The sequence below is a fragment of the Mugil cephalus genome, chromosome 4 (assembly GCF_022458985.1).
Source record: "Mugil cephalus isolate CIBA_MC_2020 chromosome 4, CIBA_Mcephalus_1.1, whole genome shotgun sequence".
NCBI classification, from domain to species: domain Eukaryota; kingdom Metazoa; phylum Chordata; class Actinopteri; order Mugiliformes; family Mugilidae; genus Mugil; species Mugil cephalus.
Window position 1 is genome coordinate 19,253,507 of NC_061773.1, and position 13,888 is coordinate 19,267,394.

The 13,888-nt window shown below is 46.1% G+C and overlaps 1 protein-coding gene across 1 annotated transcript in view; it reads right to left on the minus strand.

Annotated features, from left to right (window-relative positions):
• lrig1 (leucine-rich repeats and immunoglobulin-like domains 1) overlaps window positions 1-12,109 on the minus strand; it is a 34,468-nt gene extending 22,359 nt beyond the window's left edge. The window contains exons 1-2 of the mRNA XM_047582709.1: window positions 11,067-12,109; window positions 698-769 (exon numbers count right to left, since the gene is read on the minus strand). Of these exons, the coding sequence (XP_047438665.1) occupies window positions 698-769; window positions 11,067-11,269 (275 nt within the window). The 5' untranslated portion in view covers window positions 11,270-12,109. The remainder of the gene's footprint in view (window positions 1-697; window positions 770-11,066) is intronic.
• Between the last annotated feature and the right edge of the window lie 1,779 nt (window positions 12,110-13,888).

The following is a 13,888-nucleotide window of genomic DNA, read 5'->3' on the forward strand; positions in this document are numbered from 1 at the left end:
ATATAGAACGGATACTAATCTGGGAAAAGGTGTACACAGAAAACGCAAATAAATGTGGATACCCCCACGGCATCCCTGCCACAACATTGCAGATGTTATTTTACATCCTCCATCCCACCAAGCTAAATGAAATCAAACCGTGTATAAATCAAAAGATTTCAAACACAACTTGTCACGTCTGCCACAGAGCGAGTGGCAAGTCATCCTTTTAAAAAACCAAAAATAACACGGGAGTAAAACAGATGTCCAGGAGCGTATGACTGGCCGGCCGGCCTGCCAAAGATGTCACCAGTGTGTGTATCACCAGTTAGCTCGCGTATGTGTGTGTGTGTGTCTTGTGTACTGGTGCTGAGTGACACAAAGCCAAGTCCTCTCCTCACCATATAAAATATTTACAAGGCCAGTGTTGGCCACAGTATCGGGTGGTGGAGGGGAGGCTTAATATAGAAAACCACCACTTAATTCTCAATTGGACTTAGTTCAAGGCAACACATATGTAGAAGCCGTTAGGTAGCAGAGCGGCAAACCGTGGACATTACTTTTGAATTAAGGTGCTGAAAATGTTTTACAACGGGCGCTCATTAATCAAAAGTTTTAAGAAAAATGAACCGCACAAAACAGTCCAGCAGAAAGAGTCCGTGGGTCTGCTGTAACTGGCTCATGTCAGGGTCTGAGTGTTGTGACAGTGACTACTTACAGCTCTCTCAAGTTGGGGAGGTTGGCAAAGGCTTCAACGCTGATGGCAGCCAGCTTGTTGTGGCCGAGGTTCCTGAAAACACAAAAACACGTTAATGTAAAAGCAAGTTACGAGCCTGAAACAGGAGAAGGCAGTTAATCTAAATACCGGCAGTGTAACAATATTTTTCCTAGTCTTCAGTATATTTGTCATAGGCGTATTCTCCTGTAGTTTAAATAAGGACGGTGATCAATAGCAACAATTACATCTCCCATTTGACAAACTGCCTCATCTGTTCACATTAAGTATGGTCTGAAACACTGCAGCACATAAATCCAGGCAGCCTTCAAGGAGGGCTCAGATCAATACTATCGATAGAGTGTCTTTGCCTTGGCTCGCTTTCCAAACATAACCCGCGGGCCATTCATCTGCACCAGTCAATTTGCACTTTAGGCTAACAGCGTATTTAATAGCTGGCACTTGACTTGTGCGGAGGCTTATTACGGAGCGATTTGTCCAGTGATACAGCGATGCTGCTGTCAGTGAGCGAGGGTGTGGTGCCGCGCGCCAAACGCACATCTGCATTTCGGAGTGAGATTCCCACACCATATGAATCGAGTTTATTTCACACATAAGCAAGTGCTGTCTCGGTCACGTATATACACACACACACACACACACACACACGCCTCCTGCCGAGCTGGCGTGATGCCTGCCTGTTGGCAGAGAGGAGGCTGTGTGAGAGCCGTGTTTGTGTTTGTGTGGTGGGGTTAGGCTGTGAGAGACAAAGGGAGCCCACAGCTCCGAGCCGCCCGCCTCCCGCCCGCCCCCCCATCCCTCTGTCCAGACGTGAGAGACGGCCCAGGAATGTTTCACAGGCCTGCTGAGAGATGGCTACTTGTTCCCAGAAAACCAGGGACACTTTTTACCTGATGCAACGCATTCCTCAATTTTTTTTGTCGTACCGTGACTTTAAAAGACCACCGCAAAGGGGGGGGGGAGGGAAAAGTCGGAAAGGGGGGCTTAACTAAACTGGCAGAAGATGTTATTTCATGCCAGGTATTTAACAGAAACTATGCACTAATTCAAGGAAGCTAATGAGTGATGGTTGGGTTAATACCGTGGCAAAAGCTTGTAATTGTCATACATCATGCGCGTCGCACCTTTAAAAACTCTTTACGCCCATCAATCTCAATCGCCGTCTCACTTGACAGATTTCCCTTTCTTGTCTTCTGTGCTCAATTGCAGATAATGACAGTCTCCTTCCCCGATCCTTCCTCACTAAGTGTGCGTCGAGATAATAGCAGAGCATGTGTCTGCCCCCCAGGCACGGGCCTGACGAGTAGGTGTGCGTTAATGTCTTTGTCACGCACCTCCACATTGTGGTGTAGATCACTAAATCGCTGTCCCCTGCAACAGGAGGCAATTACCTTATTACTGTTGGGGGGGGGGGGGGCAAGTTAAAAAAAACAACACGCCGCCCCCACTGAATGCCTCTGGGTAAATCGGCCGGCGGATACACACAGAAACACGAACTTGGAAGAGTTTTCTGGCACCAAACGGGTTGTCCTTGCATAACGAGATTTGTTCGGGAACTTCACCACTATTCTGCACGTGAAGGTGGAGGAAATTGGCCATGCGCATATTCATAGGTGTGAAACTCCAAGATTAAAACAAAGAATGGGGGGGAAAAAAAAAAAAGAACAAATGGATGACTAAGAAAACAGAAACAAGTTACATTTGAGAACCAAACCTGCCGTGCTGGCGCTAAAGGCCGACAAACAAAACTCCTCCTTTGCGTGTGTGTTTGCGTGTCTGTGTGCACGGGCGTGCACGCGGCTTTTTCCCAGTCACCTATGCTGTTTACATAACCCAGTCTTTTTCCCTCCGCTTCCCTCCGAGACACATTTATTTTCTTGCCTATCAGATCAGATAAGTTTCACAGTATTTTAACACCTACTGTAGGAGGTGATGGTGATAAGGCCGCTTTCCCTCCTCCTCCAACTCCATTCCTCCTTTACCCACCTTTGCCCCCCCCACACCTCGCTATTGTTAAAAGAAGAGGAGGGAGGGGTGGGTATGGGACTCCGGCCCTAAGCATGGTTAATGCTTTCCAGAGAGTGACCTTCCACTCATGCTGTTTCTGGAAGAATTTGCTTTTATCATAAGCAAATTATGTGGAGGCCAACACCAACACAAACTAACACACTAAAGGAAGAACTATCCGCACATGCTAAAATGTCAAATGTCAAATGCTAAAATGGGTTTAGCGTTTCGTAAACTTGTGTCATATACAGTAATTAAAAGCTGCTGGATGGGGATTTGTAGTTGACATGATACAATTAAACATGGCAAGCATCGTTACAGAGTTATTACTCAAAAGCGTTGAACGCTTCATACGCTGAATTCCGTCGTGTGGTTCAGCTCATTTATAATGGGCAGGACCGCTTGACTTTAGTCAGTGGGATTAAAATCAAAAGCACTCAGCCAGGTACTTAACCGCAAAAGTGTGGGATAATAATATCAAGCAGGAAGTTGAGCCGAATACGAATTTTCCCACTGACTTTAAGCAGCTCTGACTGGTGCGCCGCGTCCAGGTGGACGTTTCGCACGGTTTAAATCGACATCAAAGAAAAACACATTTAACACTCATCGTCTAGACTGCGCTGCGGTTTTCGACTGTGCTCTAGCGGAGCGCCGGCCATCGGCGAGCACAAAGGTCAGCGTAACCTGCTTTCTGTCAGCAGAACTGGAGAGACATGAAACAAGAGGGCAGCTGGAGTGAGGGGCTCATCTGGGATAAAGAGGCGCAGTTACAACTCCCACCTTTCAACTCCGCCCAGCCGCCTCGGCCCAGCGCCGTCCCACGCGTTACGAGCACTGACCGCAAACTCTAAGACGCTGGGACGCATCGGGAGGGAAATGTCTCTCTTTGGAATACAATAAAAACTTTGTGCGCAGGCCTGCAACGCGACACCAAATCATTAAACGGAAACTTCATCAAACCACTTGTCTTCCGTCCGGTCGGTTAAAGGATCAATAGGCAGCAATGACTGCGACATCTACCGAGTGTAAAAACTCTTAAGTCAAACATAAAAATAGATGAAGCAAAAACAGTTGCTGGGTCATATGCTAACTTATTATTATTATTATTAGTTGGAGCCCCATTTATCACATCTGACATCACCCTAAGTTAGCTAACTACTGGAAAGATACGCAGAATCATCTCATGTGATCTCAGTCATCAAGGAAAAGCGTCTTCAAAACGCTACATGATAAACTGACAGAAGCCCCGTGCTGACTAAGTAACCGTCGCAGGAAGAAAAATCGGGCTCGGAGTCTGCAGCAGACTATCGTTGCTGGACCGCGTATCTGATTTGACATATAAAACTCATTAAAAGGCTTTAAAAAATAGCTGCGTTACGGGTGCTGTGGGAGTGCGGCGAGGCTGGGAGTACAGCAGTGATGTCATCGCGTATGACACTATGCTTGTAAGTCAGCACATAGTCTGTGTGTGGGAGAGCGGGGAGAATAAGAGAGCGGGGATTTGCACATACACGGATACATCATCATTATCTTTCCCCGTTTCTACCACCAGATAAATGCAGCGTGAACTTTGCTCGCTGGAAGTGTGAAGTGATGTCAGTGAAGAGCCTTCTGCGGTCCAACTGTGAGACAAAGGCCCTTTAATGTGGTCGATTTCAGAGCATCATAAAACTGGTCAAATAATAACCTACGTGTCAGAGAGCTAGACACACACACATACGCACACATACACACACACACACACACATACTGCTCTTCCTGTCATTAAGGTCCAGTTTATAGCCCAGCAACTGCAGCAGTGAGAGTGTACACAAAGCCAACACCAGCTCCAGGCCACCATTTTACACACGAGTCATACGGGGGGGGGAGAAGGAGAAAGGGAGCCAATGTCTTATCAACTCTGACAAGGTTAAAAGCATGAGGCGCCCAACGAGATTTGCTATAATAGTGATAAATCTGACTCCCTAAAAACTGACAAAAAGCGACAGTGAGTGGAAGACGAAAGGAGAGCCGAGGGTGCAACGGAGAGACGTAGTGCTGATGGGGTCAGCATATTTTACCATTTGCATTACAGATTCCCACCTCCCCCACACACACACACACACAACTCAACAAAGAAGCAGCTAAAGCCTTTGAAATCAGTCTGGCTGGGAGCGTGACTCAGTTTGTGAAGTTTTCCGAGGCGGGAAGGCAGGGCCACATCTTGGGACCATGTGCTGCTCCGGTCTCTGTGCTTGCTGGTTTTTGGGGGATGAAGAGGGAGATGGCGCAGGGCAGGCAAACAAACAAACAAACAAACAGGGACAGGGTTGGGGGAGAAAAAAAAAAGCTCTAGCCTGAGGCACTGCTTGAACCCTTGGCCAGGCCCAACGACGCCACACAAAACCGCTCCCGCTGTCCACACTGTATATATATGTATGTGCAAATTTGGCCCGCGTGCACACGGGATCGTGCTCCTGCATTAAACTCTGGATTTTACTCTGATGTTGGTGTAATTTGCGGGAAAACGGCGCCGACCTAGTTCATTGCGAGTCCAAGACAATTAGTGTCCACAATTAATCTGAAAGAATAACAAACGCTGTTATGTCTCTTTTGTGGAGCTATTGTTTTACGGAGAGTGGACTTTATGTGTTGAACTTCAAAGTGATGAAAAGGAAACGGTTTTTCACTTCGTCCAATTTTTACCTTTACTGGCGTTTATTTTACTAGCAGAGCAATAATTGCCCGTGATAATCGTGATTGCGCGAGAATTTGTGGCCGTCTAGACGTTGAAGCTCCGATGCCGCTTTATGGTACAGTATCAGAAAGTACGAGGGCCAGGAGGGGGGGGGGGGTCCGAAACATTAGGTCTCCAATCTCCACTCGCTTCTCGAAAGGCGGCTTGGTTTCTGCCGAGAAGCTGCCTCACTTGCGCAGTACCCCTCACTCTCCGTCCAAGTCACACTTCTTTTTTTTTTTCTTTTCTCGAACATCTCCAGATTTCCAAACTCTTACCAGATGTAGAGAATTCACAGATGATTCATTGATCGAGCCCACTTTGTAGACACTGACTTTGGGGGGGAGAAGGAAAGGAAGGAGAGGAAAAAACTTGGCGCCCTAACGTGTCTTCACAAAAGGGCCATCTATTCCGCTGACTGAATTCCTGCAGAATGACTTGTGGCAGCAGCTGTTTGATTGTCATTAAAGCCGGTGTGAGGCTATGAGCTCATTCTATATCTTCATGTTCATGTCAGGCTTTATCTGTTGTTGTTAGAGCGGGGGCTCAACCTTAGCCGTTTCTTCCTAATTTGTCCACGGCTCATGTGTAGCGTGAATGATCTCAACTCGTTAAACGAGGAGGATTTACAATAACACGTAAAAAAAAAAAAAGAAAGAAAGAAAGAAAGAAAAGACTGCCACCTCAAATTTCCGTACAGCAACTCCTACCGCGTTTTCCGAAACTGAAATTTAAACAGGGAGATAAGGGAGTAAAATGTCAAGAGCAGCTGATAAAAATCATTGCCGATGACAATATCATCCTAAATCTTTCCGAACGCCTGAGTCGGGACTTTAAAATATCTGCCAGGGGACATGTGAGCCGCAAGGCTAGCGAAACTATGACAATAAACAAACTTGGTATAATCACTCCCAACACCACAAGATTACAAGGCAGCGTAGCGATAAATGCCCTAAAAACCGCAAGGGGCTCAGCCCTGCTGAGTGCTGCTGCTGTTGCTGCAACTCTTTCTGCTCCGACTGCTGAAATGCTCATGTGTTTAAGTAGGAGATTAAACTTTTCTGCAGTCGCTCCTCACATCAAGTTCAAACCCAAACAGCTGTAATGGACAAAACAAACCACGGGGAAAGCACAGACCTAGAGTGTAAAGGTGTTATTGTGCATGCTCGTAGGTTGGATGAAGTAAACCGCTAACTAAAAATAAACGTCCCACAATGTGACATTAAAGCGGTTTGTAAGGTAGTGTTTCATTTCCTTTTGGGTTTCTGCTATGTTACGACATGTGCGACAGTGGTTGAGGTTTCTGACCACCGACAGGACTTTCACCAACTAGCGGGACCGGCCTGAAGGCGGCGGCAGCAGCAGCAGCAGCAGCAGACCGTGACATTAACAAAACGCTTCCATGCCGTGGGTGGAAAATGTCCCCCCCACTCACGTCTCATGTCGTCCCCCCCCCCCCCCCCAGGCAAGGTGATCTACGGCCACGCCCCCCCCCCCCCCCCCCCCCCCCCCCCCCCTCCCGACCGGTCCACAACCAGCCAGCAGCGCTCCAGCTGACCATCAGGAAACCACCTGCACAATCCCATTTCCTGAGGGCAGAAGCCAAAACCAACTGTTGGAGGGGGGGGGGGTTGGTGTTTACCAATAAGGCTTCGACCGTGAGATTTAAGGTTTGGGGTTGAGTCGCAGCGGAAGGTTTTCCATATGCTAAGCAGTACGGCCAGTGCATGCGAAAACTTGGGAAACCGCTTTGAGTGTCAATGGGGGTTGTTCCTTTTGCTTTTCAGATACAAGCTGCAACCGCAGAATATTGACAAACCAAAAAATAAGATTTCAAAAGAGCAAAAACTATACAAAACATACAAAAATTGCAGCATTCTGTAACAAAAAGGATTTTACTTTTCTCGTACGAGGAAACACCCGAGAGAGGCTGTCAAACAGATACCCTGCGTCTGCTCTATCTCTACCCAACCACAGCTACCACAGTGAAAATTAGTAATGCCCTTGCTTTTATTTACTTGCAAAATCCCATTACACCAGTGGCACTGTGGGCAGAAATGCTTTTTATACACATTAGCGGGGCTGCAAACAAGATAAGACACCACTCCTGAGAGGGGATATGCGGCTGTGCGAGAGCAAACTTGCTTTGAATGTTATTAGGCTATTCATCGATCAGAAACAATAGACAAAACATCCGAGGCCGGTGGCCAGTTTGTTAAATGTCGCGAGCGCTGACGTGAAACAGCTAAGAACGCGCCTGACACAGCAAATCTGAACCACAGGGGCTTCACGAGGCCGGAGGTGCCCGATTTAAAAGAAATTTAGGGTTCTCTCTAAAAAGCCTTTGTAGTTGAAGACAGAAGCGCAACAGGCGATCGAGCAATGTGATGTGAATGAATAACTTTTTAAGGGTTTCCACACCCTGAAACTCCAGTCCAGTCTCAGTTCATGTTGGCGCAGGCTGCCCGGCCAGGTTCAGCTGCCATGTCTGCTTCCCCCGAATCGCCAAGGCCACTTTCTCGCTGAGAACCATTAAAATCTGGATCCTGAAGGGAGATTATTTTGACAACTGGAAAGCATTAGTACTTTTTTTTCCTCCACCGAGAGCTGTGGTCTTTTTTGGTGCCTCGGAGGACTTAAGGCTGCTACTGATGGATGAACAGCGGGGCGACACCTGCCCTCTGGCCACCTATCTTCCCCGGACAAATGCTCGACAAAACTGCAATAAAAGAGTCTTAAAAACGGCCCGACCCCGGTGCAGGAGGCGAGCGTTGCTACGTCCATGCTCGCTGCAAACTGCGAAAGTGTTTCCTTCATTGAGCAACTGTTTGATCTGAAGTCTTGGGCTCTTCGCTGAAAGAGAGTGCACAAAGATAATTGCAACAGCCACATGACAGGGCGATCGCTCATCACCCACACAGAAGGGTGGGAAAACTTCCATTTATTCAGTGCCGAATTTATCTTCCCTGCTCGAACCGTCTTCATTTTACAGACAGCGGGGCAAAACAAAAGAGGTTTTTAAAGTTCACAGCTAGTCACACAGAGCACACACACACACACACATACAATATGTATGACTAACTGAGGGGCTTCTTGTTGATTAACAACTGCAGTCGCACATGCTTTAGTCATTTATTTAACTGTCCACTCCTGCAGGTGCTTTTCAGATTTTCTTCCCAGTTAAAAGTCCACAAAAGCAGGTCCGGGTGTCGTGTATTTATTGACACCCAACGCACTGTCCTTCCTAACTCCGCGGCTACCGCCGCCGCTGCTGTTCCCTCCCCGGGGTAAACATAACAGAGAAAATTGATTCCACACTGATTTCGCTTGGTTTAGATGCCTGAAGGTAGAGACGGACAAATGCGCACTGTTTAAAAGCAGAGACTGCGCACACTGACACTGAGCCAGCTCTCCACGTTCAGGACAAAACTGTTCACGCTGCAGTGAACCATGACCATTACAATGTCCACTTTTTACTTGCAATAATACCAGTTTCCCTTTCATCTTAAGGTACAGCACAAGCAAACACACACCTTGCTTCATCTCAGCTTCTTACCGGTAAGCAGCTTGGCACAACTATTTTATTTTCAACCCAGCGCACAATAAATAAATAAATCAAGTGGACGTCCAGAATTTACAACAGGATCGCACTGGGCCACAGGTGAAATTGTCCATACTTGTCTCTTTCAGTTTGCTGTAATCATCGACTGATCTGGCTCGTTTACAAAGCCCAGAGGAAAAGAGCTGGATCCCTTTGAGCTACCTGCCAACACAATGCGACTATCTCAAGTGGTGTGGAAATATGCGACCTAGGTGTTTTAAAAGATCATTCAAAGCCATAAAGCCATTCCCTTTGAAAACAACAAGATTGCGGGTCCTTAAATCTTGACCGATAAGGTTCGGGAGAGATAACGCAAGCAGACCTGGAGCGACACAGGGCTCATGCAGGACCCTATCTTTACACAAACCAAAACGTTTAGAGCAGCTGTTCGAGATAGGACATTTGTCCTGCAATAAATGGCTGCTGTCCACCAGGACAGGGGGGAGCGAGCCGTGTGCGTCTGTGCACACGTACCGATAAACGCCGTCTGCACTTGATCTTGGGCGAAGTGGTACTTCGGGGCAAAGAGGCTCCCCGGGCACAAGTGCCATTACTCATGTTTTTTGAAGACTTTTTTTTTTTTTTTTTTTTTAAAGTTGCATTCCTGGCCTCACAAGGAAAGATAAACAGCCTCACACAGGAGCCAGAAAAGTTTTTTGGGCCTCTGGTTCTTAACCTCAAGTTCCCAACAACACACACACACACACACACACACAAAAAATCTGATAAAATAATTGTCTCTTGAAATTAGCAACTGCCAGCGGACGAAGCAATTGCAACACGCTCCAGCCGGAGCCAAACCGTCGACTGGGAGGATACAGAGTCGTGTTGTCCGTGAGTAAACTGTGTCATTCAGCCTGGTGAAGTGCTGAAGTTCCCAAAACATTGGCGGAGGTTTCATTAAAAATGTCCCCAATTGGCTCATTTCCTAGATGAGGCCGGCACACAATGGCTGTCAGTCTTGCCCTGGGGGGAACCGATCCATTTACAAGAAATTTAATTTTCAAACCATGAGTAGCAGCGCAGAAAGAGGAAGTAGGTACTAATACCTGCCACAGATCTCACTGAATAGCGCGGAGGTTAATTTGTTATGACATGCTCGGGTCTATTTGTTTACTCGCCCGGAGGGGGCAGTTTGCGCATTCTAGCAGTGGGTACGTTTTCAGGAGAGCGTGCGTGTATGCGAGCAGTCGAAATCCACATGCCGCGGCCTGTAGACTTTACACTTCTGAGAGTAATTAAGCTTAACAGGGACTTAAAATGAAGGGGTAATGAGGTGTGTGCCTATTGGCGGTGATGGAAACCTGAAGATGTGCCCTCAAATCAAAGCATTTCATCCACCCTGGTGCAAAAAAAGAAAAGCGGAATACTTGAAATGAAATGTTTGTGCTTCCTGTAGTCATCATAAAACTACTGCTGACCTAACCGAATAGGCAAAGATGAATGAAATCATAATTAAATAACGCTAAATCACACGATAAATCTTGCATCTGGCTCGCTGCAGAACTAAATTAGCTTACATTTTGGCGGCCGCCCTGCTGTGAAAGATTATGGGAATGTTTAATTCATGAACTGCGTCTTAATCAAGTTACAACATGATGTCTGGGGGGGTGGGGGGGTGGGGCTGCTGAGCAGGGGGAGCTGGGGGTTTGTTGCTCCTGTAGTTCGCAGGGTGGGGTGCAAGGAACTTTGGGGGGACTTTAATTGACTGGAGGGTGTCCCCCCAGAAACATAGGAGGAAAAACATGGAGGAGCTTTACTGTTAACTTTAAAGCTGATGAAGAAGAAATTAGCAGCTGCCCCCTGTTATAGATGATCTATAGTCATGCAACTCAAAGCAAAAGTATTTTACGTTACAAGTCCAGGACAGAAAGTGAATGAAGGAGATTTTTGCCTTTCACAAAAATAAAAAGAAGGACAAAAAGTTTATTGCACTTTTTTTTTTTTTTTGTCTCTCCCAACCTCGGTATCCCGTTATGGGCTGGTGGTCAATAAATAGTCTAGGGGCATCTGAGCGCTTTACTTACAAGGAAACAGTCCGGACGGGAAGGTCCAGAGGCGTAGCCGTCAGCTCCAGGTAGCTACAGTCCACCGAGTCTCCGCTGCAGGTACAGTTCAGGGCACACGGCGAGTCCGAAGCCGAGCCACAACTGCTAAACAGTACAACTGTCAAAATTAAATAAAAAACACGGCGAGACTCGTATCCAAATCGTCCCAGGAGCGCCGCCATTTTGTATCCAGTTTTAATAGCGCGGCCGTTGAGATCTCTCCCTGCGCCTCGTTCTCCCACAAACTGGAATATTTACGTGGTTTAGGGGGAAACCGGCCGCCTTGTATAGCACATTAATAGTCTCGTTGTAAACCGGCGGTCAGTACAAACGACTTTGTAGCAGTAAAACGGTTTCCGTCCCGACAACATTCATTGCTGACACAAGTCCCCTCTCTCTCTCTCTCCAACTTTCTCCTCTGGTGTCCGACGCGGGCTACAAAAAAAAATCAAAGGTAAACTAAACCCGAGGAGCTCGGCCTCCAAGGTGAACTTGTAGTCTCCCCGAATTTAGTTTTAAATCACGAGCCTGTAAAAAGGCTAAAAAAAAAAAAAATCGGGAAAAATTTGACAACACGCAACAGCACAGTGTTTAAAGGACACCGCGTCCGTGCGGATATCAGTCGATCCGGCGAAACAGTTTCAAACTCCACAAGAGCGGTCACCGGGACTTCTGGCGGCGTCGTAAAAGTGTCCACCGTGAAGTTGAACATGTATCAAATAAGTTAGCAGCCGAGGGAAATAGTGGCGAAAAACTCCAGCGTTGGTGTCTGAAGCCGCCGCGTCTCGTCCAAATCTGAGCGAGCACTTCACCGCCGCAGCAGGAGGACACATCCAACTTTGAAAACATCCAAAAGGAAACTCAGCCGACAGCTTATCGGGTGCACTCTGTGGTCACAAAATCTCCACGATCCGATTAATAGCAAAATAGAGACCCCCCCTCTTTTTCCGACCGTGCACTACCACCATGAGTTTTCCCCCTTTCCTGAGTTACTTTTCCTTTTTTTTCCTGACTGGTCGCTCTCCGTAGTCCCACGTTGGAAGCACAACAGCAATTATAAGGTCCTCCCATGGCTCGCTCTGATTGGCTGCTGCGATTTGACGGAGTCAGAAAGCCTCCTCTGATTGGTCGTCCCCGCATGGCGGAGTTAGAAAACCTTTGAGCGGCTGTCACTCAAGCGGTTTCTAGCCCCGCCCATGTTTCCCACCCCGGGGTGTGAAACCACCGCACCACCTCCACTCACTCTCACTGCTTCTTAAAGAGACACCCTCCCAGATCAGGCTCTGTAATCGCATTATAACAAGCCTTAATAACATAATTGGTTTGACTGCATTAATGATTCTGTTTGCAGTGTTTGTTAATAAAGCCCACATCAAGATTAACATCTAAAAGCAAAAAACTTTAAACCACAGGTGTCAATCATACAGCCCGCGGGCCAAAAGCGGCCTGTCTGAGGATTTAATCTGGTCCCCGGGAATGTATTTGCAAAGTGCAAAAGTTAAATTGTTCTTAGACAACACACTTCCATAATATAAGAGTGCTTCTTTCCTCCAAAATAGCTAAAGTCTATATGGATGCCATGATATTTTCACACATCAATTACTACTTTACAACCTGGACACAGGCAAAAGAAAGTAGAAAACCTATCAAGTCTCTCAGTTAGAAGGCAGTTAAAGTTTTAGACAGGAAACGTCTTCATTTTCATCACTGTAATGTCCTAAAAAAGTATAATATTCTTGACCTAGACAGTTACCAAATCTTTATGGATGTCTGTCTCATTTTCAAAGTTTTAAATGCTCTTTAAATGCTCACATTTCTGGAATAAGTTACCACCACACATCTGAAACTGTGGCAACTACTTACTTTAAAAAAAAATACTCTCGGGGTTCTGTTTTGTTTTTTATAATAGTGGATCAAATAATATTTTGTCATAATACTGTCTGTTTCGATATTGTCTGCCTGTGTCCTTTTTGGTTTGTTTTGACATTGTCTGTTTGTGTCTGGTTCTTTAATTGTCTATTGTATTATTGTTGTTTTAAAGTCTTCTCTGTTTCAGGTCAACTGTTCACATGTGAGGTGATCTATTCCGATCTCATGTTTACATGTATCACTACATTTAATCGGAACAGTCGTATTACAGACAAGTGCAGATTTTCGAAAACATCACGTGACTGATCAAAGATGGAGATCTGTCGTCTAATCAGCATAGTAGTTGTGATTGTTTTTACACTTTTATTAAAGCAACAACTTGATTCTAAGGCGCTCCTACTGGAAGCACTGAAGGGGAGAAGGCGTTGGTGCTTTGAGATGTTTCGCCCATTCTGCCCATGCCCCCTCCGAAGACCAGAAAGTTCAGTGTGCTCTGTTTAGATGCCGCAATATTTTCACCTTCTACGTCAAGACAGAGCATGCACAGACAGAACAGGGTCTGACTCCGTTCCAATTCACCGTTTACATGACTTTCGCTCGGTGTGTGAAAAGGAGCATTTTACCTCCCGTGAAACTGAATGAAATTTAATTCGGTTCGGGCCTGTTTATTCTGACTGAAGCGTTTACATGGAGGCGTTTTCAAAGTTTGGGCTTCTAAACTGATTCTAATTGGAATATTTGGCTCCATGTAAACCCAGCTACTGAGACGCAGGACTAAACAGAAGACAGGAATGTGCCCAAATTGCACTTATTTTTATTAAGAAATTTAGTTCATTTTATTTATTTTTTTAAAAAAGGATAGTTTATTGTTAAATGTTAACATTCTCCTAATTTATTTGTTCTTCTTCGCACTAAAACAAATGTAAAAAGTC